The sequence below is a fragment of the Rhizopus delemar genome, genomic scaffold, assembly GCF_000149305.1.
Source record: "Rhizopus delemar RA 99-880 supercont3.14 genomic scaffold, whole genome shotgun sequence".
Lineage (NCBI taxonomy): Eukaryota > Fungi > Mucoromycota > Mucoromycetes > Mucorales > Rhizopodaceae > Rhizopus > Rhizopus delemar.
This window is the reverse complement of record NW_027137840.1, coordinates 818,048-839,936: the sequence shown is the minus strand read 5'-3', so window position 1 is coordinate 839,936 and position 21,889 is coordinate 818,048. Positions and strand designations below refer to the sequence as shown.

The 21,889-nt window shown below is 39.5% G+C and overlaps 12 protein-coding genes across 12 annotated transcripts; 6 read left to right on the top strand and 6 right to left on the bottom strand.

The window, feature by feature from the left end:
- Window positions 1-712: 712 nt before the first annotated feature.
- RO3G_14666 (uncharacterized protein) lies at window positions 713-3,327 on the top strand (the record flags this gene model as incomplete). Its single annotated transcript, XM_067669250.1, has 7 exons — window positions 713-754; window positions 811-1,155; window positions 1,210-1,548; window positions 1,613-1,738; window positions 1,793-2,188; window positions 2,243-2,413; window positions 2,473-3,327. The coding sequence occupies 7 exons, from the start codon at window positions 713-715 to the stop codon at window positions 3,325-3,327; spliced, it is 2,274 nt and encodes a 757-aa protein (XP_067525351.1).
- A 148-nt stretch (window positions 3,328-3,475) lies between these two features.
- RO3G_14665 (uncharacterized protein) lies at window positions 3,476-5,195 on the bottom strand (the record flags this gene model as incomplete). The annotated part of the gene is made up of 3 exons (XM_067669249.1): window positions 3,476-3,539; window positions 3,587-3,920; window positions 3,968-5,195. The coding sequence occupies 3 exons, from the start codon at window positions 5,193-5,195 to the stop codon at window positions 3,476-3,478; spliced, it is 1,626 nt and encodes a 541-aa protein (XP_067525350.1).
- Window positions 5,196-5,872: 677 nt separating this feature from the next.
- Window positions 5,873-6,602, bottom strand: RO3G_14664 (uncharacterized protein; the record flags this gene model as incomplete). Its single annotated transcript, XM_067669248.1, has 4 exons — window positions 5,873-5,955; window positions 6,001-6,205; window positions 6,268-6,419; window positions 6,461-6,602. The coding sequence occupies 4 exons, from the start codon at window positions 6,600-6,602 to the stop codon at window positions 5,873-5,875; spliced, it is 582 nt and encodes a 193-aa protein (XP_067525349.1).
- A 1,180-nt stretch (window positions 6,603-7,782) lies between these two features.
- On the top strand, window positions 7,783-8,907 carry RO3G_14663 (uncharacterized protein; the record flags this gene model as incomplete). Its single annotated transcript, XM_067669247.1, has 1 exon — window positions 7,783-8,907. One exon carries the CDS (start codon window positions 7,783-7,785, stop codon window positions 8,905-8,907), a length of 1,125 nt encoding a protein of 374 aa, XP_067525348.1.
- A 274-nt stretch (window positions 8,908-9,181) lies between these two features.
- RO3G_14662 (uncharacterized protein) lies at window positions 9,182-9,821 on the top strand (the record flags this gene model as incomplete). Its single annotated transcript, XM_067669246.1, has 2 exons — window positions 9,182-9,191; window positions 9,250-9,821. 2 exons carry the CDS (start codon window positions 9,182-9,184, stop codon window positions 9,819-9,821), a joined length of 582 nt encoding a protein of 193 aa, XP_067525347.1.
- Window positions 9,822-10,250: 429 nt separating this feature from the next.
- Window positions 10,251-10,797, bottom strand: RO3G_14661 (uncharacterized protein; the record flags this gene model as incomplete). The annotated part of the gene is made up of 3 exons (XM_067669245.1): window positions 10,251-10,542; window positions 10,602-10,692; window positions 10,746-10,797. The coding sequence occupies 3 exons, from the start codon at window positions 10,795-10,797 to the stop codon at window positions 10,251-10,253; spliced, it is 435 nt and encodes a 144-aa protein (XP_067525346.1).
- A 319-nt stretch (window positions 10,798-11,116) lies between these two features.
- On the bottom strand, window positions 11,117-11,570 carry RO3G_14660 (ubiquitin-60S ribosomal protein L40; the record flags this gene model as incomplete). The annotated part of the gene is made up of 2 exons (XM_067669244.1): window positions 11,117-11,447; window positions 11,515-11,570. The coding sequence occupies 2 exons, from the start codon at window positions 11,568-11,570 to the stop codon at window positions 11,117-11,119; spliced, it is 387 nt and encodes a 128-aa protein (XP_067525345.1).
- Window positions 11,571-13,917: 2,347 nt separating this feature from the next.
- RO3G_14659 (uncharacterized protein) lies at window positions 13,918-15,430 on the top strand (the record flags this gene model as incomplete). The annotated part of the gene is made up of 5 exons (XM_067669243.1): window positions 13,918-14,017; window positions 14,139-14,331; window positions 14,501-14,526; window positions 14,585-14,962; window positions 15,012-15,430. The coding sequence occupies 5 exons, from the start codon at window positions 13,918-13,920 to the stop codon at window positions 15,428-15,430; spliced, it is 1,116 nt and encodes a 371-aa protein (XP_067525344.1).
- A 555-nt stretch (window positions 15,431-15,985) lies between these two features.
- RO3G_14658 (uncharacterized protein) lies at window positions 15,986-16,291 on the top strand (the record flags this gene model as incomplete). The annotated part of the gene is made up of 3 exons (XM_067669242.1): window positions 15,986-16,090; window positions 16,139-16,244; window positions 16,287-16,291. The coding sequence occupies 3 exons, from the start codon at window positions 15,986-15,988 to the stop codon at window positions 16,289-16,291; spliced, it is 216 nt and encodes a 71-aa protein (XP_067525343.1).
- A 457-nt stretch (window positions 16,292-16,748) lies between these two features.
- Window positions 16,749-17,199, top strand: RO3G_14657 (uncharacterized protein; the record flags this gene model as incomplete). The annotated part of the gene is made up of 3 exons (XM_067669241.1): window positions 16,749-16,806; window positions 16,880-16,933; window positions 17,114-17,199. 3 exons carry the CDS (start codon window positions 16,749-16,751, stop codon window positions 17,197-17,199), a joined length of 198 nt encoding a protein of 65 aa, XP_067525342.1.
- Window positions 17,200-17,216: 17 nt separating this feature from the next.
- RO3G_14656 (uncharacterized protein) lies at window positions 17,217-18,306 on the bottom strand (the record flags this gene model as incomplete). Its single annotated transcript, XM_067669240.1, has 5 exons — window positions 17,217-17,737; window positions 17,910-17,963; window positions 18,097-18,157; window positions 18,205-18,218; window positions 18,276-18,306. 5 exons carry the CDS (start codon window positions 18,304-18,306, stop codon window positions 17,217-17,219), a joined length of 681 nt encoding a protein of 226 aa, XP_067525341.1.
- A 1,461-nt stretch (window positions 18,307-19,767) lies between these two features.
- Window positions 19,768-20,529, bottom strand: RO3G_14655 (uncharacterized protein; the record flags this gene model as incomplete). Its single annotated transcript, XM_067669239.1, has 1 exon — window positions 19,768-20,529. The coding sequence occupies one exon, from the start codon at window positions 20,527-20,529 to the stop codon at window positions 19,768-19,770; it is 762 nt and encodes a 253-aa protein (XP_067525340.1).
- Window positions 20,530-21,889: the final 1,360 nt, after the last annotated feature.

Here is a 21,889-nt window from a genome sequence, read left to right as displayed (position 1 = left end):
ATCATTCAATTACTGCTATGGTCTATGCATTTGATACGTTTATTCCAACCCTGAACCAAATTTATGTAGATTCGCTAAAGCATGAGTCACATAACTTCCATGCATCATTAAGCGTTTACTCAACATTTTTTATGTCACCTTAAGAAGCTTAGGATATATATAGCTTACGACTTGGTGCTTGAGACCCCATGCCATGATAAAATAGACCCACTATATTACTGTGTATCTCATACGTAGTTCATATGCTTGTTAATGAAACTAGAGCAGCTAATGCTCTTTGTTCAAAATCACAATGATGTATGTTGCATATACGTAACCATACTCTACCATTAGCAGTTTTTTTTTGTTTCTTTTATTTTCCGTTTGTGTATTGTTTTAAAGCACATTTGATCCTCTTGAACTTGTTGATTGGAATGGTCACTAAAGAATAATTTCACTCCCGGTACAAAAGGGAGAGAAAGAGAGAAAATCCAGCAGAAAGCCATACTGTATGAAATAATCAAAAGATGCAGATCAGGCTACATTGTTGATGATTTGCTGCGAATGTTGCTCTGTGTGTAACATGGCTCTGCAATAAAAATGTTGCAGGAAAAATCGTGCTGGAGCTTTGAGCCAATCACGTGAGGCCTAATAAAAGCTGAAATACATTTTCTGCAAAGCCAAAGAAAAAAAAAATACAGCTTTCTTTTTTTTTTTTCTCTTACAACTACGCATGTCTTTAAAAAAGGGTAGAATTAGACCACCCAAAAGAGCAGTAAGATAAAACAACAATGTCATGTATTTAAATACTAAGGGTAAAATTCTTTTCAGCCTGGTGTTGATCAAACACAAGAATATGACGAAGGGTTTGAAATTCTAAGTAATGCCATTATGGTCATATTTCAAAAGCAAGCAAGGGAGCTTTCATATGAGCTGCTGTACCGTACAGCATACAAGCTAACCATGCGACAGTTTGGTGAAAAGCTTTATCATGATGTTGAGAAGGTGATTGCAGAGTATTTGGAAAAGACAGCACAAGAGACCATCGTGCCTGCGTTCGTTCAAACCAAGACAGATACGATTGACGCCGGTGCATCTTTTCTGAAGACAATCAAGCGTGTATGGGATGATTATACGACTGCGGTGGAATTGATATTACAAGTATTGACGTATTTGGTAATGTGAAAGAGGTTGTGCAAATAATGATGAAATTAACCTATTTTATAAAAGAATGATCGATTGCCTAAATACAATTTACCAGGCGTTTATGATATGGGACTCAATCTGTTTCGTGATAAAGTGATTCGATCAAACAATTACCCAATACAAAAGCATCTTATATCAGCCATGTTGACACAGATACAATTTGAACGAGAGGGAGATGTTATCGATCGAAGTGCTATTCAATCTGCTGTTGCAATGTTGGCCGAGTTGAAGGACTCTGCAACAAATAACACAGTTTATGCAGTAGATTTTGAGTCCGATTATTTAGAAAAGAGTACTTCATTTTATCAGATTGAAAGTCAAAAATTAGTATCATCGTATGATGCTTCAGAGTTTATGCGAAAAGTAAGAAAAAAAGAAGAGAGAGAACGCTGACATGAATGGATTGATTAAAAAATATGTGTTTTAGGTAGAAAAGAGACTAGAAGAAGAATATGAAAGAACAGTCCACTGTTTATCGATGACAACCGAAGTAAAGATTCGAACGATCATTGAAACAGAACTTATTGAAAACAACGTAAAAGCATTAATGGAGGTAAAGAAAACACACGCGTTTTTGATGATATTTCTTTATTTATTTTGAGTATAGATGAAGAACTCTGGATTAGAAAGCATGTTAGCTGCAGACAAATACGAAGATCTTTTGCGCATGTACAATTTATTTTCGCGCGTTCCAGCTGGTCTGAACGAAATGAGATCATTTATAAGCAAATATATCCTTACTCTGGGCTCACAAATCAACCAGCATATCAATAGCGATCTAAAGATAGAAAAGGGCTCAAGTCAGCTCGCTATACGTTGGGTCCAGGAGGTGTTGGAATTACAAGATAAATTTGATAAAATACTGGATCAAGCAGCCAACAAGGATAAATCATTTCAAACTGTTTTCAATGAAGCCTTTGAAAGATTTATAAACGAAAATCCAAAATCAGCAGAGTTCATTTCGTTGTTTATTGATGAAAATTTAAAGAAAGGATTAAAGGGCGTAAAGTGTGATGTGTATGGGTAGTGACAAGATGAGACTAATGTCTTTGCTTAGAAATCAGAGGATGAAGTAGATGATATATTAGATAAAACAATCACGCTCTTTAGATACTTACAAGACAAGGATGTCTTTGAGCGCTATTATAAACAACATTTAGCAAAACGGTTGTTATTGAACAGAAGTGTATCTGATGATGCCGAAAGAGGAATGCTATCCAAGCTGAAGGTAAACTTGCCTATCATCATGAAAACTAATCGAGAGGTACTTAGCCCATGAAAAAATAGAGAGAATGTGGCTATCAATTTACCAATAAACTGGAAGGTATGTTTAACGACATGCGACTCTCTTCCGAGATGAACGGCCTATTCAAGGAATACCTTGACAAAATCAATGAGAGGCTTCCCCCTGAAGTCTCTGTCACCGTCTTGACGTCTACCTTTTGGCCCATGAACCTTTCTACATCCCCTCGATGTACCATGCCACCTACAGTCATCGCAGCCTGTCAATCCTTTGAAAGATTTTACTTTGCAAGACACAGCGGAAGAAGACTGACGTGGCAACCTCAAATGGGCACGGCGGACGTTCGAGCCGTTTTCTCAAAATCCAAACATCTTTTGAACGTATCGACCTATGCGATGATGGTCTTGCTTCAATTCAACCAGCACGACACGTTATCTTGGCAAGAGCTCAAGACACTGACGCAAATCGCCGATGCGGATCTGAAGCGAACGCTTCAATCCTTGGCTTGCACGAAATACAAGATTTTAAACAAGTCATCCAAAGGTCGAGATGTCCTGGACGATGACACGTTTTCTTTCAACGCAAGCTTCACGTGTAATCTAGCGCGTATAAAAATTCAGGCGGTGGCGTCCAAGGTAGAGAATGACAGCGAGCGAAAGAACACGCAGGACAAGGTGGACGAGGAGCGTAAGCATCAGATCGAGGCAGCCATTGTTCGCATCATGAAAGATAGAAAGACGATGGAACATAATTTGTTGATTGCAGAAGTGACAAGACAGCTGAGCTCTCGATTTATGCCAAGTCCCTTGATGATTAAAAAGAGAATTGAAGCCTTGATTGATCGTGAGTATCTCGAGAGAAGTACAGAAGATAGACGCGCATATCATTATTTAGCATAAATAAAAGAGATAAGGCGCAGTATTCCCCCCCTCCTCCTCCTTTAATTTCGACTTGTTTTTTTTTTATTTACATATGTGAATAAAGAGAGAGAGAGAAAAGAGGATTATATATGTAGATAGATTCGATATGCCAATGTTTTACACAGTTTCAATGTTCCATACAACTTTGTTTGTTTCTTTGATTACTTTTATGTCTTTTTAATGCATCCAGTCTATACAGAAATGTCAATCAACTTGTTTTATTCATCACGCGTTTTACCTTGAGAAGCTCTTTTTACAGCCCTGACACTGATACGGTTTATCGCCCCCGTGAATTTTTGAGTGACGCTTGAGATCATGATTTCGACTGAAGGCGGCATTACACGATGGACAGACAAAGGGACGATCGTCCGTGTGTGTTCTTGAATGGCTTTTGAGATTATAGAGTCGAGCAAAGGTCTTGCCACAGTTCGGAAACAGACAGGGATACACGGTCTGGGTCTGATTGTTGATGGTGGTCGTGATGGGCGTCGCAGAAGCATAGATGGACATGGCTGCACTCTGTGTGTCGGCGAGTGCAGGATCACTTCGACGTCTTTTCAGATGATTTCTGGCTATAAGAACCTTTTAGATCGCATGCATGCAAACCAACGCTACTTACTTTGTGGAGGATGGGGGGAGGGCGATGGCGGTTGTTGAGAAGCTTGATGGGCCACGGCAGCGACGGCAGCCACAGCAGCAGCCACACTGTCCGTGCCTGACGTAAAAGGATTGGTCATAAAGTATGGATGATTTAAAATCGGTGTGTTGGCAGACGGCGATCCGGTGGTACTCGTGCTGTTGCTATGCTGCTGCTGCTGCTGCTGCTGCTGCTGAGCAGCCAGATGTTGAGTGTAGAGTGCCAAGGCAGCATCAGCAAAGTTGAGTGTGGGTGGAGCTGTCGAGCTAGACGGATAATTGGGAATATGAGTAGGATGCTCAGTCGGGGCTGTCGTTGCTGCTGCTGCTGCTGCTGCTGTGGTTGTTGCTGCTGTAGGGGTAGAAGGGTGTTGTGCACTGTCTGCTTCAGTAGGTTGTGGTAAGCTGGTATCTGTTGCGGCTGTGTGGGGTGGTTGCTGCTGGCTTTCTGTTGTTGAATCATAGGTTGTATTGTTGTTGTCAGCATGACTCACTGTGCCCAGTAAGGCTTGAGATAAAAGGGCTTCAATAGCACCCTGATCACCTTGTCTTGCCTTTTCGGATATTTTTAATGCCACATCATTCCAATCCGTCGTCTCCAAAAACTTGAGCGCTTTATCATCTTTATCCTCGTTGGGTTGTTCCACACTGCTTTTAATTTTTTTCTTTAGCCATTCTTGATCCACATATTTTGCAGCAAGTGTATTGTCCCATCTCTGTTTCAATTGCTTACCCTTCCTACCAGGAATCGTACTCGCAATCTCTTTCCAGCGACCGTATCCAAACTTTTTGATACCAAACAACAACAAGTCATCCTCTTCTTTTGTCCAAGTACCTCTTTTGTAGTCCTGTGTCGAATTGTCTTCACTTAGGTCTACATCGTCTTGGTGTGTTGAATAGATGATGTCTGTTGACTTTCCGTTATCGTCCACTGTGTCATCATCTTTTGAAACACTTGACAAACCCAACAACTGAAGGGCTGTTGCTGCTGCTGCTTGATCCAAGACATCCTCCGACTTGGTGTCCATCGCTTCTTCAGTAGGTTGAAGTAAGGCGGCCGTTAACTCTGTATTTTCAACCGTCTTGTTTTCTTCTATTGTTTTTGGAGAAGATGGTACGTCGGCAATGACATCTTCGACTGTAGGTGATGGGTGTCTGTTTGTTCTCTTTTCACTGTAAGGTGGCGAAGCAAATAAATGAACACGAGCCATATTTATATTTTGGACCGGAGTTCTGTATAAAAGGAAAAGCAATAAAGAACCAAGCCTTCAACTAAGCCTCGTATGTTGAAAAAAAGGAAAGGAAAACTATGATTTTAGGATTTTTTAAAGGAAAAAAAAAATTTCAACGTCTTTAACCAATCAGATGTCATCCAAGCAAGTTTGTGACGTCAATTGAAAAATTGAGACTCTCAGACTTTTTTTTTTCGGATGCAAAAGACAGCTGGTTCAGTTGGGGGATAAGGTACGGCCAACGATGCTACCAGACAGGTCCAGCCTACGAAAGGAATAGCCTAAAGTGACTGAATGCGTGTAGGATCAAGTTGACAAGATCATTTATGTTTGGTTTCGTATCGCACAGATTTTATAAGGTAGGCTTGATATATAAATACACTCTTGAAAACCTATTCGATTTGTGATCAGAAAATTGGGGGGTTCATTCAAACCAAGAGGATGACAGTCAACCTTATTTAAAAAATAAAGAGAATCACAGACCATGTGGTGTACTACCATTGAAGCGTGTGATGGCAAATAAAGATTGTTTGTGATTTCTATTTTATTACTGATTTTAAATGATGTATAAATTGAAGAATGAAGAAGAGAGAAAGGGAGGGGGGGGGAATAGTGCACTAGGAGGGCATACGTTGGATGAGGTTGATGAAAAGATGTCAACAGGCACAGGAATGATGCTGATGATTGTCTTTGATGTTGATTGTTTGTGTTTTTGTAGTCTTCAAAGGTACATTTTTGGCTATGAAAGAGTGAGTTTGAAGGAGGGGGGGGGATGAGTGATTACCTATTTCATTAAACACATGATGGATATTGATTCCCAAGCGAGCACTTGTTTCGATATAAATCAGATCCTTTTCTGCCACATATTCTTTTATTTCATCCACCGAAACTTGTCTGTCTTGTTCCAAATCAATCTTGTTTCCTACTAAAGCAATCATCACATCCAAAGGTAATTCATCCACCCAACGTTTGGCTCCTGTGAATGAATTCTGAAAAAGGAAGTAGGAATGACGGTTAGCAAATGATGATTCAGCCCTGTCACATTACTCACATAATTTGTCACATCAAACACAATCATGGCCGCAGCGGCATTTCGATAATACATGGGTGCCAAGGAACGAAATCTTTCTTGTCCGGCTGTATCCCATATATCAAACTTGATGATTCTATCTTCTATTGAACAGATCTTTGCCAGAAAAGCAGCTATTTTGTTATTAGTCATCAAGACCATCCTCTTGCCTTACCTCCAATCGTGACTTCTCTTCCTTCGATGAATGTGTCTGTTACATATTTTGTGATTATACTCGATTTACCAACAGATGAATCACCCAACAAGACTAATTTGACAGAAGGAGTTTGTGTCATCATTTCTGTAAGACGTTTCATTTAGAGATTTATCAACACAAGGATACAAGTTTACCTTTTTAAAAGAAAAAAGAAAAAGAAAAAAAAAAGAAAAAAAAAGTGGATTTATAAACAAAGGATGACTTCTATTGTATCCCAAAAGAGAAACGACTTGTTTGATGCGTTACACCAAAGAAAAGAGGAATCTATTCATTTATCTTGTCAGTTTATAATAAAACAAACACATTCTCTTGTATTTCATTAAACTCCCTTTTTATATGGAATGGTCTTCATTTACTCTCTTTTATTCACTGAACAAGTCAACCCACAGAACATGATCATGTCCAATAGGATCAATTGTTAAAAAAAGGTACAGACTTTCTGCGGCAAGATGGCTTTCGGATGAGAATGATGACATCATCACATTTAGCTTTGAGTGGCTGCATAATCAGGATGATCGATAGTCAACATTGATTTATCACACCCATTGAAGCATCTATTTCAATAAAAAAAAAAAGGGAGGATGACCCTGAGAGGTGGATCCGAATCCATTCTTCCGCTTTCAACCCTGTGGTTCAATCATGTTTAGAAAAGAAACAGTCCTTGTTACTCAAATGGTGTGTTGATAAGATTATGAATTGAACTACAGATTATAGTTTAGATAAAGCGTTGTTTATGACAACATTATTTATGCAAAGCACATCAGCGCCTAGAACTTGAGGATCGACTACCCCCCCCCCTCCCCTTTTCCTTCTCTATGTTATCAATAAAAAAAAAAAAAAAAAAAAGGTGAGAAAGAGAGGATAGGAAACGAAACGGATGTTACGGAAGATGAACCGATGATAAAATATAGCTCAAAAGATAGTGCAAGATAAGATGGTTCAAATTCAATCCGTTCAATCATCTACACGTGCCTTATCTATTTTATATATAAAAAACCAAGGAGAGTGAATTAAAGAGAAAATAGATTGAGCTATTTTAATTCCGCGGATAAAAATCAAATAGATAACAATTCATTCGATTTCATTGGCTTATTTTTTTTATCTTCCGTTTCTTTTACTATCAATAGCCAATCAAGTTTGAAAAAGTTTTTTTATATAAATTCATTTTTTTTATTTTTATTTTTATTTTTTTTTTATTCTACTTTTTTTCAAAAGAGAGAGAGAGAGAGAGAGCCAATCAAGATCAACAGATTGACCTACGCCTATTTTTTCTATTGAACATGACTGTAAAGTCCCCATTTTATAACAAACCATCAACCTCGACCAGTGTTGATTCATGCCACAAGTGTCCGCTAATACCTACCGCTGTTCAACAAGTGTCTGTGACAGCTGATTTTCAATACGTTCAAAACAAAGTCCAACCTTCTGTTGGCTTCGATCAGCGAACGATGTCTGCCCCTTCCAGCAATAATTCATTTATTGAGCCGAGCAACGCCAGTGTTGCGACATCGGACATTGGAAGCACGACAGCCACCTCGTGTTCGAATTGTGGTACGACCACGACTCCTTTATGGAGACGATCTCCTCTGGGTGAAACGATCTGTAATGCCTGTGGGCTTTATTATAAGGCTCGTAATACGTCTCGTCCTGTTTGGTTAAAGAGAAATTATCTGAAACAACGTCAGCAGCAAAAGCATCTCGCACCTCGTCAGCAACCTCCCTTGTTGGCCCCAGCCACTCAAAAACCCATCGACCCTCCTCCTCTTCCCTTGGTCCTTCCGACCGCACCAGCCAAGGTGGAACACACGACTGATTTTGTCTGTGCCAACTGTTCAACAGAAACCACACCGCTCTGGAGAAGAGATGAATCAGGTCAACCGATCTGTAATGCCTGTGGTCTGTATTATAAACTGCATCATGTCCACCGACCGGTCACCATGAAACGTTCGACCATCAAACGTCGTAAGCGTGTCACTGCAGCCAATCTGACAACCCATAAGCCCATGGTCTATCATCCAACCAAATCCGATGACAAACAGACCCTACGTCCCTTACTTCCCTCTCCCGTCACCTCTCCTTCACCTGAACCTGTCGAACCCGATCGTTATTATCTACCTTCTCCTCCCATGAGACCCACTAAGAACAACATTGCTTGTTTATTAAATCCTCAAGTCGAATCCACTCGTCCTCATCTCCCTTCTCCTCCCATGATCCCTCATGATGATCTTCCTCTGCCTTCTTCTCCTCTCAACATGTTTCAACCTGTCGACAGTCAACTCTTGGAAGCCCATCGTAATGAACTCAAGCGTGAAGTCAACAATCTGACCACCCTTCTCAGTCGTACCACCGCCATGCTTCAAAATATTGATCATGTCATGGCTACCTCCCATCTTGGCAAAAAATAAAATCTCTTTTTTTTTTTCACATCTTTTTCTTCTTTTATCCGTCTTTAAACTCAGGTGCATAATGCGGGGTAAGTGATCGGGGCATGAATCAGTGGATTTCTGCTTATTAAAGACCATCTCTCTTTTTTTTTTGTTTTTTTTTTTAATTTTTTTATTTTTCTTAAACCATCCCGATCCTTTTGAAAAGCAATGGAACCTATTGACTTGATCAGCTCACTAGACATGAATGGTAAGAATATATAAAAAAAAGAAGGAATGAATGAATACTGAAATGATGTGTTGTAGTAAGTCAATTCACCCATACATGACCCTGTTTATTTAGTTGTATAAATTAGACGATAGAAAACCCAAAACCCATCTTTTTACAAAAGAGTGATCAACTCACCCTTCCTCTCCTCTCTTTTAAATCAAGTCCAGTTCAACCCTCCAGTCCTGTCAAACGAAAGATCAAGACCAAAGATGAGAAACGAGACAATCACACCGCCTCGGAACAGAAGCGAAGGAATGCGATTCGGTCCAGATTCTGTGAGCTGACAGAGTTGGTGCCTTGCTTGAAAGACACGAATCATTCAAAGAGCACCATCTTGTTCAAAGCAGTGGATTACATGAAATATTTAGAAAGAAAAAACAAGAGATTACGAGACCGACTCCAATCCCTCTCGATCCGTTCCCAAGTCGAAAAACGGGCACTGCCTGCCCTTTCGACCGACATCGAACCAGACAAGCGGGATCTGCCACAGAGCACACTCCATGCGCTCTTGATTCATAAAGAACAACAAAAACAACTCCAAGAGTTACAATCCAGGTTACAGACCCAATTAGGTCAACATGCCTCTTTTCCATTTTATCATTTTATATCAAACAATACAAATAATTTAGCATTCATTATTCCTCATCAACAAGAGGATCAATAAATACTCTCTTCCAATCCGATACACTTTTCTCTCATCTCTCTCTCTCTCTCTCTTTTCTTCCACACACGCATCCTCTTTTTCGATCCATGTCTATTCCTGAGGGTGTCTGCAGAACGCATTCTTTCAATAAAAAAAGAATAGGCCATTCAGGATCATGCTCAGCCCTACTCTGGTCAGCAGAGGATGCTGGATGATCTCTGTCATGTTGTGAATTTAATACCATCCTTTCAGAACCCAAGGGCTTATTTTAAATGACACTCTTTCTTATCCACTGACACAGTAAGCAGTGAAAGAGAGAGAGGGGACTCTGTGGATAAATGACAAACCAAACAAGACTCTTTTTTTTTAAATCTCTACAGTCACCCATTTACACACACACACCGATTTCTTTTAGAGGGTCTAAAGAGAGTCGATCTCGTCTGTTTTTTATTATTTCTTTTGACGTAAAGAATCATTCAATCCCTTTTTGTTTCTGGCGATTTCTATCGCATAAAACTGCATACGAACACCAAACATGGTGTTTTGTTCCGTATAGTCTTCTCTGCAATCAATACGAATCAAACTTCCAAAGTTGAATTCGTTCACTCTCTTTTCATATTTGTTTACAAAATTTCTCCACTTTTCTTTGCCAGCAGGTGACTTGAATTGTTCTTCGTCGAGGTGAACAACATCAATCTCTGGGAACGTTTCTTCAAAGTCCTTTAGGATTTCATCATCAATGCTATATGCCCTGTCAGTGTCTTTGCTTCTCTCTCCATCTTTTTTTTTTTTTTTGCTTACTTTGTCAAACGAAGTTGACGAGGATCAATGGCAGAGATCAACTTGAAATAAGTTTCAGCATGGTGCATGGCCTTAACAGCCCACTGCTTTTCTATAGGTTTGTTCAGTGGCTGTATTCATCCCATTTTTTTTTCACTTGTTTACCAATATCTTCAAGTTGTTCAAGTTCATCAGCAGAAGGAAGTCGCATCGCCATGGTGAGATCAAGTAAGGAAAAAAAAGGACTAAAATTTTTTTTTTTTTTTTTCAGTCATTTTTTAAACAACCGGCTCAAACTCCGTTCCATCCCTTCTTCCGTGACAGACCAACGCGTCAAAGGTAAAACAAGGCAGAAAGAAAGAAAAAAAAGATCCTGTGGATCATACAGGATTCAAAACGACAGGCTCATCCTGTCCCCTCTTCATTCGTTGGATACGATGGAACTCAAAGATCTTTTAAAAAAAAAGCGTCATCTGCTGTGTCTTTATAAAATCAAGTTTATTCGGCCCCACAATAGGGACAAGCAAGCGAATCGTTTATTTGAGCTTCTTCTTGGGACGAAGTTGATTGGTGTGACCACACTTTCTCTTACGGCAGTTGGTAGCACGAGGAGGAAGACGAGCATAACACTTGCGACAGATCATCTTTTCACAGTTGTACTTGGAAGCCAAGGCCTTCAAGGAAGGTTCGATGATACCACCACGAAGACGGAGAACCAAGTGAAGGGTGGATTCCTTTTGAATGTTGTAGTCGCTCAAAGTACGACCGTCTTCTAATTGTTTACCGGCGAAAATGAGACGTTGTTGGTCAGGAGGAATACCTTCCTTGTCTTGAATCTTTTGCTTGACATTGTCAATGGTGTCAGAGCTGGTATTTTATCATCATTTTCAATGAGCCATCCACTGCCATTATTTTTTTTCTTTTTTTTTTTTACCTCTCGACTTCCAAAGTGATGGTTTTGCCGGTAAGGGTCTTTACGAAAATCTGCATTGGAAAGAGATTCTAGAGAAAGAGAATGAATGGATGGATTCTTTTGTTGGATGTGTCTGTGGATTACCTTTGTAAGAGAAACAGAGAAGGGGAGAAATCACCGAGCACGCCTTGAACCCTTCTTGACTCATCTCTCTCCCCCCCCCCTCTCTCTCTCTCTCTCTCTTTCCCTCTGCCCACCTCCCTCTTTCTTTCTCTTCTATTTTTAAATTCCGGACCGGAATTTTCTCTGCCGTCCGGCTCTCCAGATCCTCGGACTTTAGGCTTTCATTAGGCTCACGCTTGGTCTTCCTGTGTCAACTGCATTCTTTCAATCACGGGTGAATATCCTGTGACATAAAGAACCTTCCCTAGGCTTTGTGTAAAGCGTCTTGTCTCTCTCACACAAAAAAAAAAAAAGAGGGCTTTAAAAAAAACTAAAAAGACGTGTTACTCGATTGATTGATCATCAATTCAAAAAGAGCTTATTTTCCTTTCTCTCTCTCCTTTTTTTCGTTAGAGATCGTGGGCTGAAAATGACATGTTTGAATTGCAAACGGCTCCAGGCATCTTTTAAAAAAGTGCTATGGATGCCATGTCTTTCACATGATTCGATCCGAACCCTGTCTTTTTCTTTTAACCTGCCACAGGTCCTTTCTTGTCTCGCTCTTGTACGATCCAATCGTGATGTCTTGGTTCTTTTGTCCTTGGCAAAATAACTTGTTTCCCTCCCCTTTTGTTTGCTATCGTCAATCATGAAGGGATACCTTTGAAACTGATGTTTTCGATGACGCTCAAAAGAACCCCAATCTGTGTGTGTTGTTGCAACTCGCTTTGATAGAGTCTATCAGGCACACGGGATTAACAAAAAGCCTCAAGGTCATCCTTGATACGCAAAGATGTAAACAGGCTACGATAAACAAGCCCACACGTCTTGCTTTCCCAGAGAGATGCATAGGCTGATCGATTTCTTTTGAGCAGCTCAAGAACCTAGGATGTCTACTTGCACTTTGGATGGCACCTCCTTTTTTTTTAAAAAAAAAATTCATCAATTACTTTATTCTTCTGGACAAGGTTTGCTGAAAAAGGAAAAATGAGTAGAAAAGACAGGATGGATGTGATTTTAAACGATCTTTGATCACAGTCCATGTGAGGTCCAAAACAGCAGTGTAGGACATAAAGAGAAGGCAGTTCAATTCACTTTGTAGTCAGCCTACGTGAAAGGCAACCCAAGGAAGAGCAAAAGGCGGTTCAATCAGCTTCTTTTCTGTCCTCGTCAGCTTAAATCATTCAAAGGAGAGTAATTTCAAAACCCATTTGGGACAATAAAAGAAATCAAGTACATGACCTGGTCTCATCCTTCTCACTCGACTTGATCGGGTGAAATCAAGAAACAATAGGAAAAGGACATGCTCTGGTTGACCACATTTTTTTTTTTTCTACAAAAGATTCCATCCCATTTGATAAATAACATGTGTATTCATCCTACCATTTTCTGTCAAAAGGGGGGAGGGGGGATTCTGCTTATTTCCTTTTTAAATCATGTCTTGATTATTCGTGTGTGTGTAACTCATCCCAGACGATCACAAATATTCGTCTTGATTGTTTCTCTCTCTCTCTCTTTAGTGCCCGTGTCATCCTCTTCCACATGCGTCCCACATTGGATCGTACCTGGTTTACATCTCCGATCCTCTTTTGAAACACAGGGTACATTGTCTGTCCCAACCCAAGACAATCCAACCATTCGAATCCACACCGTCTTTGATGACCATCCACACTTGCTATCTCTTTTCTCCTTGATTTAGGGGAAAGAAGAGAAAAAAGAAGGTCAGATACTTGGTTGTATGGGATGAGACGCACTGAATGACAGTTTAGTAGTTTAATAAAAAAAAAATAGATTGAAATACAGTAGACTTGAAAAAAAATAAACAGGCTCACACAAACATTGAAAGCCCGTTTTTCTCTCTTTTTTAAAGTGAACCTACATGTAATTGACAAAACAAGTTTAGATTCTTTTTTTATGAAATACTTGTTGAAAAATCGAATCATTTGCTTTATATGTAAAGTAATTAAAGAGATTTGTTTTCGGACAATTTAAAATGGAATGGAAAATCCAGTAATTAACTGACCTGCGCAATAAGGGTTCCGAAGCGCAGTAATAAAAAAAAAAAAAAAAATAATGGCTGGTGAGAAGAAAGGGCTTGGGGGGAGGGGAGAGAGAGAGAAAGAGAGAGAGATTGAGAGAGGGGAATATTGTAAATTAATTTGGAGTAACCTATAAATAATCATCTAGTTTTCAAGTAAAAAAAAAAAAAAAAAAAAAAAGAAATAGACTAGCTTTCTTTTTCCTTTTTTTTTTTTTAAAAAAATGAAAGGTTACTTGTTTGTGATTTTATCGCTTTATTTTATTAAAGTATTACATGCTGCGACCAAGAATGATAAGGTCATCATTGGTTATTATCAAAGCTGTAAGTGATCCCTGACAGGGCCCAAGAAAGGAACTAACAGAGAGTGAGATTAGGGTTATTCAATCGTTTTCCTAGTAATAAAAAAGGAGAGAGAAAAAGACAGGTACTCATCCTTTTTTAGTTTCCAAGATTGATTTCGATCGATACACGCACATCAATTATGCCTTTGCAGTGATGATCAAAGGAAACACGCCCGTCTGGTCAGACCCTGAGAGTATCGAGACTCAATTACCCCAATTGGTCTCTGCTGCTCATAAAAAGAATGTAAAAGTGTTGACCTCGATTGGTGGCTGGACCGGCAGTCTGACTTTCAGGTACGATCGCATCCCTCTCTTCTTTCTCTCCTTCTCATCCGTCTGTTCACAGCACCATGGCCAAAAAAGCCAGTTCTCGAAAGGAATTCATCCACTGGTGTATTCAACACATGAAAAAGTATATATAAAAAAAAACCAGTCATGACCAAGACTCACTCTTTTTGAATAGATTCAAGTTGGATGGGATCGACATTGGTAAACCACACTTTTTGCTTTCTTGCTCCCTACCCACCTCTCTCTTTATTTTTTGTAGATTGGGAATATCCTGGTCGTCAAGGTGCAGGCTGTAACACGTTTGATGAAAAGAACGACGTCAAGAATTTCTTGACTTTACTCAAAGAACTTCGTCAAGCGATCCGTCGTGAATTTAAAGAAAAGAAGGAGATCACGATCGCAGCCTTTGTGAACCCGCTCGCAGCAGACGTGTCCGGGTTTGCGAAAGTGTTGGATCGCGTGAACGTGATGACGTATGATATCAATGGCGCATGGAATGCACAGACAGGCCCCAACGCGCCTCTGAACGCACCTCAGGGCCAGATCAGCTTCTCTTCTTCCATCGAAAGCTGGATCCAGGCCGGCATGCCAGCCCATCAGCTGACAGGGGGTCTTGCTTTCTATGGAAGATCGACAAGTAAGTCAGTACGGGTGAAGCCGAGCGCGATTACTGAATGATTCTTTAGCTGCCAAAGTGAACATGCTCAAGAAAAAATCACTCTATCAAGATCAAGTCCAAGGCAAGATTCCTCAAGGCGATCAAGACGACACGTTCTCTCAAGATCCTTACTGCTCCAAGGATCCCGGGGGTCTCTCTGGTACTTGGCAATACAGCCATCTCTTATCTCAGCAGGTTCTCAAGACGGCTCAAAAGGCCAGAAAGCCTTGGGTGCGTACTTGGGATAAGGCCACATCCACCCCTTGGTTATTCAACCCAAAGACAAACATCTTTATCTCGTACGATGATCCAAAATCGATCTCCAAGAAAGCTTGTTATGCCCACAACAAGCATTTGGCGGGTGTGATGGTTTGGGCCATCAATCAAGATACCGATCAACATGATCTATTAAAGGCGGCCTATAAAGTCAAAACGGGAAAATGTTAAAACTTGTTTCACCAAATTAATCTTTTTTAATAAAACTTTAATATTTCCTTTTTTTTCCATCTTTATTTATTTTCATGTTTACAAATACGTGTGAACCGAGTATACCAAAACAAGCGCATGCAAAAGTAGATTTACCTTCCTTTCAAAGTTCAAAAGATACAACAGCACTCATCAATGATGCATCGACCATAAGTCATATTCCTTCCACCCGAGTCTCCAGCACAATCATGACAGGTAAATAAAGTGACGAAAGCGCCCCCCCTTTTTTTTTTGACTGGTGGTTGTAGGGAATCATAGTGTCTATAATAATACGACAAAGAATAGGTCTGAGCATGAAATCATATCCATAAAGAATCGAGTACCAATAAAGTCAATAAGAATCGAACGAGATTACACATTAGGAGATGGCATCACTCGGTTTTATACAGAATACCCCAAAGACTTGGAAGGACGAGTGAGTAGGACGACAGTGTGAGTGAACATGGGTGCTTATGTTTTTTTGTCTAGATTAGCTCAAAAGTATTTATGAATACAATACAAGAAATTAATAAAAGAATGGATTATGCCGATAGGCTCTCTTGGCGAGTGGTGTTTGAAAACATCATGGAAACACTCAGCATCTACCTCTGGCCCATCTTTTTTTCCACTCACTATCAAAGGGTAAACAAAAGACAGGGGAGGATCATGTATTGATATATCTTCAAGTAGGCCATCAAAGCGTTGCACGCCTTTATCGATTCAGAAAACCAACACATCTATCATCCACAGCACCTGTCCATCTCTGACCCTGTCAAGTCTGCTTTTCTCTTTGTAGGTACCAAAGATGGCCCATGTTCTTTACTGATGTTTATCATAGATTGAAATTCATTTTTATGAATAACACACGTGATGAACATAGAAGGTGTTTCATCAAAGGAAAGAGGGGGGGGGAATTTTTTCTATTTTTTTTTTCTTCTTCTTCTTCACGTAAAGTTGTCATTCCACTCTGATGCTTACTTGATCATTCTTTACAGCTATAAAAAAAGAAACAAAATAATTATAAACATGTCAGAATTATTAATAATAAATACACGTTCTCTCTTTTTTAACGTTGAATAAAGTCCTTTTTATGCACCTTTCTTTGGTATGATGGGATGTGTCGCTGTGATTGTGTTTAGCTGTAAAGAGAGAAACAAGCAGATGGAAAACAAACGGGTGGATAACTGGTTTGGTCTAGGTTTAGGAGCTGCCTATCGTACTGCCAAATCGGGTATGGGTCTTTCTGCGGTGGGTGTTTTATGTCCTGACTTGGTCTTGAAGCTGTATTGTACCTGTGGTGATGGCTGGTATCTTGTGTATTTATGATGTTGTGGTCTCTGTTTTATCATCTGGTGGACGTGAGTAGAGGGAGAGAGGGAGAAAGACGTTGATGTGGGTTGCATTCGTTGCCATGAAACAAACTTTATTCAGTGGTTTTTGTTCAGGTGGTTGCCGGCCTTTCGGCTGGCCGTCCTTGTTTGGCAGGTATGAAGAGATGAGGATCATGTTGATAGCTGGTATTGTTATTGGTATGACCGGCGATGCTAGTGTACGTGCAACTGCTCAACCACCCAGGATGTTTGTCGGCATGAAAGGAGAGATTCTCAAAAGGATAACGCTTTTTCTAATACCTCTCATCGATTTGAATCTTGATTTTCGCTAAAGTATTGGGTCTTTATGGTCTTGGTGTCGCTTTGATTCTTAATACCAAGGCTTCTGGTACTGAAAGTGTACGTGTCGGCGAAGCATAAAAAAAATTTTTTTTTATTTAAACAAAATCTGGATACCAAAGTTGAAGTAAACATTCAGAGCAGTTTTCCATTCGTTTTGAGCAACCACAGCCTTCTTGGGACAAGAAAGAACTCGTTTGATTTTCAATAGGCCAAAGAGAGACCACCGAAAGCCTTCTGGTCTCACTAAATCCAACATAAACGTCCTTTTTGCCTTCCTTCATTGCGCGTGAAGGGTGAGCATCACATCCGATACAGGCACAATCATCTCCGCAACGGCAGGTCACCAGCCGGATCGTTTCACCCTGGTCATTCTTGGCTGGCGGGCCAAGACAAGCAGAGGCCGCGTTCCTGTCGCCAGCGGGTTGTCTTGTCGGATCGCAGCAGTGGACGGACGAGGGCTGTCGATCGTCCTCTGTCAAGAGCTCGATCACTGGCTCACTCTTGTTTTCTTCTGGTTGCTGTGCCTTTGTACAGTGTGGGTCGATGGATGCCTGCTTGGAACAACCATCGCCTGATGCTAGCTGCAGTGGTGTAGTTTTTGTGTAGTCCATACAGTCTAATATGTCTATTGAATGATCCATCTCTTGATGATCTATCAAGTCCATCTCTTTTACAGAGTCCAAGATGGATTGTTTTGGTGCCAGACGTCTTGGGTTCTTTTGCTTTTTTTCCTTTTCTAAAAAACAAAACCATTCACATCCAGTTGATGATGACTTGTGAACACGTACCTCTCTTTCTGATCATCTGCTGCTCTTTGATCACATCCCTTTTTTCATGACCACCTAATAAACTGTTAAGAAAAGAAAAGAAGGACATCTGCCTTTTGCGTACTTTCTGTTACACAATCACATCTTCTGTGAAGTTGCCGCACCAGACGAAGCTCTCTACATTTTAAGCATTGCGTTGCTGGTCTACCTTTCTTTTTGATTAGCGTCAATTGACGATTGGTATGGTTACAACTAGTCGCACGATGTCCCTATAAAACTAAGATGTCCATGTCCCTTTTTATAGTTAATTAATTACTTTTATACATGTTTCTATATAAGTCTAGTTGAATATGAAATGAATAAAGAAAGATAAAAAAAGAAATTTACCGCAAGACCACTTTTGACCGTTAATGATCATTTCAGGATCGTAAAATGAAAGAAAGAAGGGAAAAAAAAAAATAACTCATCAATCAGCCAATGAAACCATCTTTTCAGAACAATGACTGTCGGATACTCGGAGGATAAAATCACCCCCCTGAAAGGATGGATGGCTGTAAACAATTCCTGGTTTGTTGGTGGAAGGGATGTTGGAACAATACTCGTTTCATTTAAATAGAATAAGACAATTGATAGATAGCATGTTCAATCTATCCTTGTTTTCATTGACCAACAAGAAAAGAAAGGAATCCATCGTTCCATCCGTCAAAGGGAACTTTCAATCTCTGGAATACCACTAAACCAAAACTGACTGCCTCCCCTGCCATGGTTGATTCCTGTGTCAGTTTCTCTTTATTTATTCACAATGAAATAAGGTGTAAGTCGATAGGGTATGCTGACTTTTTCTTTTTTTCTATAACCAAACAATCAACATAATGTATATGCTTTGAGGTAGAAGAGAGAATGAGAGAGTAGATCCTAAACTGAGGTTTGATCAATTTAATTGAACAATAAATCAAGTAGTAAAAAAAAAAAAAAAGGAGAGAGAGAGAGAGGTATTTCAATAGATTATAAATCAAGAGAAAGGGAAATCTAATGTACTCCCACGTCCAAGGATAGTGCGATATCCCTGCTTGGTCACGTTTTCTTTCTAACTTTGGTTATTAACCATCCCATTTCTACAGTGTTTTAATCTAAAATGTGACGATTTAATAAAATAAATTAAACACTTTAAAAGGTAAAAGAGATGAACGCCAAATTTTCTTTGACAAGTGAACAAAACAAGTTTGACAATGCAGGTTCTTTTTGTAGACACATGTTCAAAAAAATGTTGACGAGCAACCCCTTATGTTATTGTTCAAAGACTTACACTGTATCTGGGATTAATGCAGCGGTAACTACAAAGAATTATTTTGTCTTTTCATCGGTTGACTAGTACTAGCTAATGGTGATGACATATCCTTTCTTTTAGAGCCGGTGTAGAGAGGTTTCTTCGATCTGCAGAATCGTTTTGGTCTTTCACCATTTGCACGCAGGCTAAAAAGGATATGTCTAAAGTTTAATGTAGCAGTCATGTCATGATTCCAAAGACGATGAAGAGGGACTTTATCAGTAGCTTCTATTGTGCTCGACACAGTCTTTAGACATTGTTGGTTTTTGCACCTGAGCAAATATTATGAAAGCTTGTTATTTTTTTTTTATTTGCATATAAAAAGCACTTACCTTAAAAGTCCATGACGGTCTACAACGAGATACTTTTCTCTTTGATATGGTCTAGGGTTCTGTACTTTTTTAAACGTTTCAAATTCACCGTTCTGGCAAGAGAGGCACAGACTAGAAGTCCGGAATTCGTCAAGGAGTACACCTGGAAGCCTTCTTTGGCTAGCATTCTTCTCATCCTGACGCCTCTAACAGGTTCATGATACTTTACCTTTCCTGCCGATCAGTTATCAAGTATTAAGATAGCATCATTCCTAAGCCTCTCTCTAAGCTTCTTGGCTAGCCGTTTGTCTGCTTGTTGTTGATTGATGAAACTTGAGAGCTTCAGTTTTCTAAAGGGTAAAAAACCACTGGCACCCTGATCTTCTGCTGCAGGACGATCTTCATTTAAATAGTATGCTTTCATGAATGGGATGACTCTGGTTCTTCCTTGAAGATACTCGACAAACTTGTCTTTGTTGACAGTTGAAGATTTGAAATGCGACAGGGAAAGCTCGACTGCAATCGCTTTGTCTCTCTTCAAGTTGTTCCTGAGCTTCCTGAATTTTCTGGATTTAGTTTCGATTGCTTTTTGGTTGCTTGTATACCGGTAAATCATTTTATTTTCAACAGTGCTCTTTTCATGCATACAGTAAAGCAAGTCTTGACGGCTAGGATCCATTAATACACATTTGCCAGCACCAGCCAACAACTCTTCTTTTCCCAGCTTCTCAATGTACTGGAATTCGTCTGCTTCAATAGACTTTGGCTTTCCACCACTGCTGCCACCTTTCTTCTTTGTATCATAGTTTTGCTTTAATACCGACACACCTACGCCATCTGTGTATATCGTACCTCTAAACTTCATGACCTTTCTTTCTCCTTGTGGTTTCATCGCTTTTGATCTAACATCAAGAGCGGCTCCCCATACTACTTCTTTATCCAAGTGGATGACGATGGAATTCTTCAAGATTTGATTATTTAAAATATACGTATCAATCGTCATGTACGATGGTATGAAGCCTTTTCTTAATGGAAAACAATTGAATGGTTTGTTTTGAAGCGCTTTGCACATGCTTGATAGTCTATAGTACGCTTTTGTGTGTTTGAGAGGGTTAGCTTTACAGTCATAATAGATCGAACCTTTCGCAAATCGATAATCTGTCGAATATGAGTCAAAAAGATGACGGATTTTATCTAAATCATTTGAGGAGAAAAACTCTTTAGGCATATCCTCAATGTTCCTTGACGATATAGCCAGCTTGACCTCGTTTATATGCTCTGTTATTGTCTTTATAGTTGCCGCAATCTCCTTCTCTGTTCCCCCGCTTTCCTTTATCTCGCTTTTCAGCGCCTTGATTCGTTCGTTCTTCTTTAAGAGCAAGTTAAGAAACATTCGAACTTTGTTTCCGAATTGAACCTTGACCCCATTCAGATAAGCAGTGACGATCTTTACCACTTCATAAGAGGCTATCTGATGAGCATACTTCATATGAACTGGCTCGTACGAACAGCACTGAAAGTACTGGTGTTGATAGTTAAGTACTAGCCCTTTGTAAGTTCTTGATTTTGTCAAAGCTTTCTGCTTGTCTGGTTTGTAGTTTTTGAGGAGTGACAAAAAGACTTCTTTAAAAAAAATCAACATGAATGAAATTCTCCAAGGGAAACGCAGGATTATTTTCCAGTTCATGAATAAAAATGTACTTCAAAAAGGAGAATGCATGTGGCACAAGAGTATGAACATTAGCTACAAGCGTCTTGAGTAGCGGAATATATTGTGGCTTCCACCAGCGATTGAACTTTTAATTGTTATAATCTTTAGAGGCGGTTCCATAAAGAAAAAAGATAAATTGACAGCATTTTTTTATTACTGTTGTCATTTGTGCTATTATTGTCTTTTGACAACATATTATTACTACCAGAGTGGAGTTAAATCAATGAAATAATTTTACCTATAGCCTTATACTATATGATATGATGAATAATGATCAAATAGTCCAATGCTTTATAACATAATGTCTTGATGATTGAATTATAAACTCTGTCCCTCTTATAAAATATACCAAAAAAAGAAGGACGTTAAAAGTTCAAGTCAAATGTAGTTGAGAGAAGCATACAAGGTTTTACAGTAAAAAGGTTCTTTCTTAAACTATACACAAAATGCTATTTTTCTCATAAACAAAAACCTTGTTATTGAATGTCATCTTGTAATGATACACACAACACGCATGACTTGCCTTTTTCCATTCTGTGATTGCCCAGTTATCAATTCAAGTTCCTAATCTAAAGTCACACCAAAGGGTGAATTCATTGGGTGTTTGACGACACACAATCATCTGGTCAGTACATAACATACCTTTATCGAA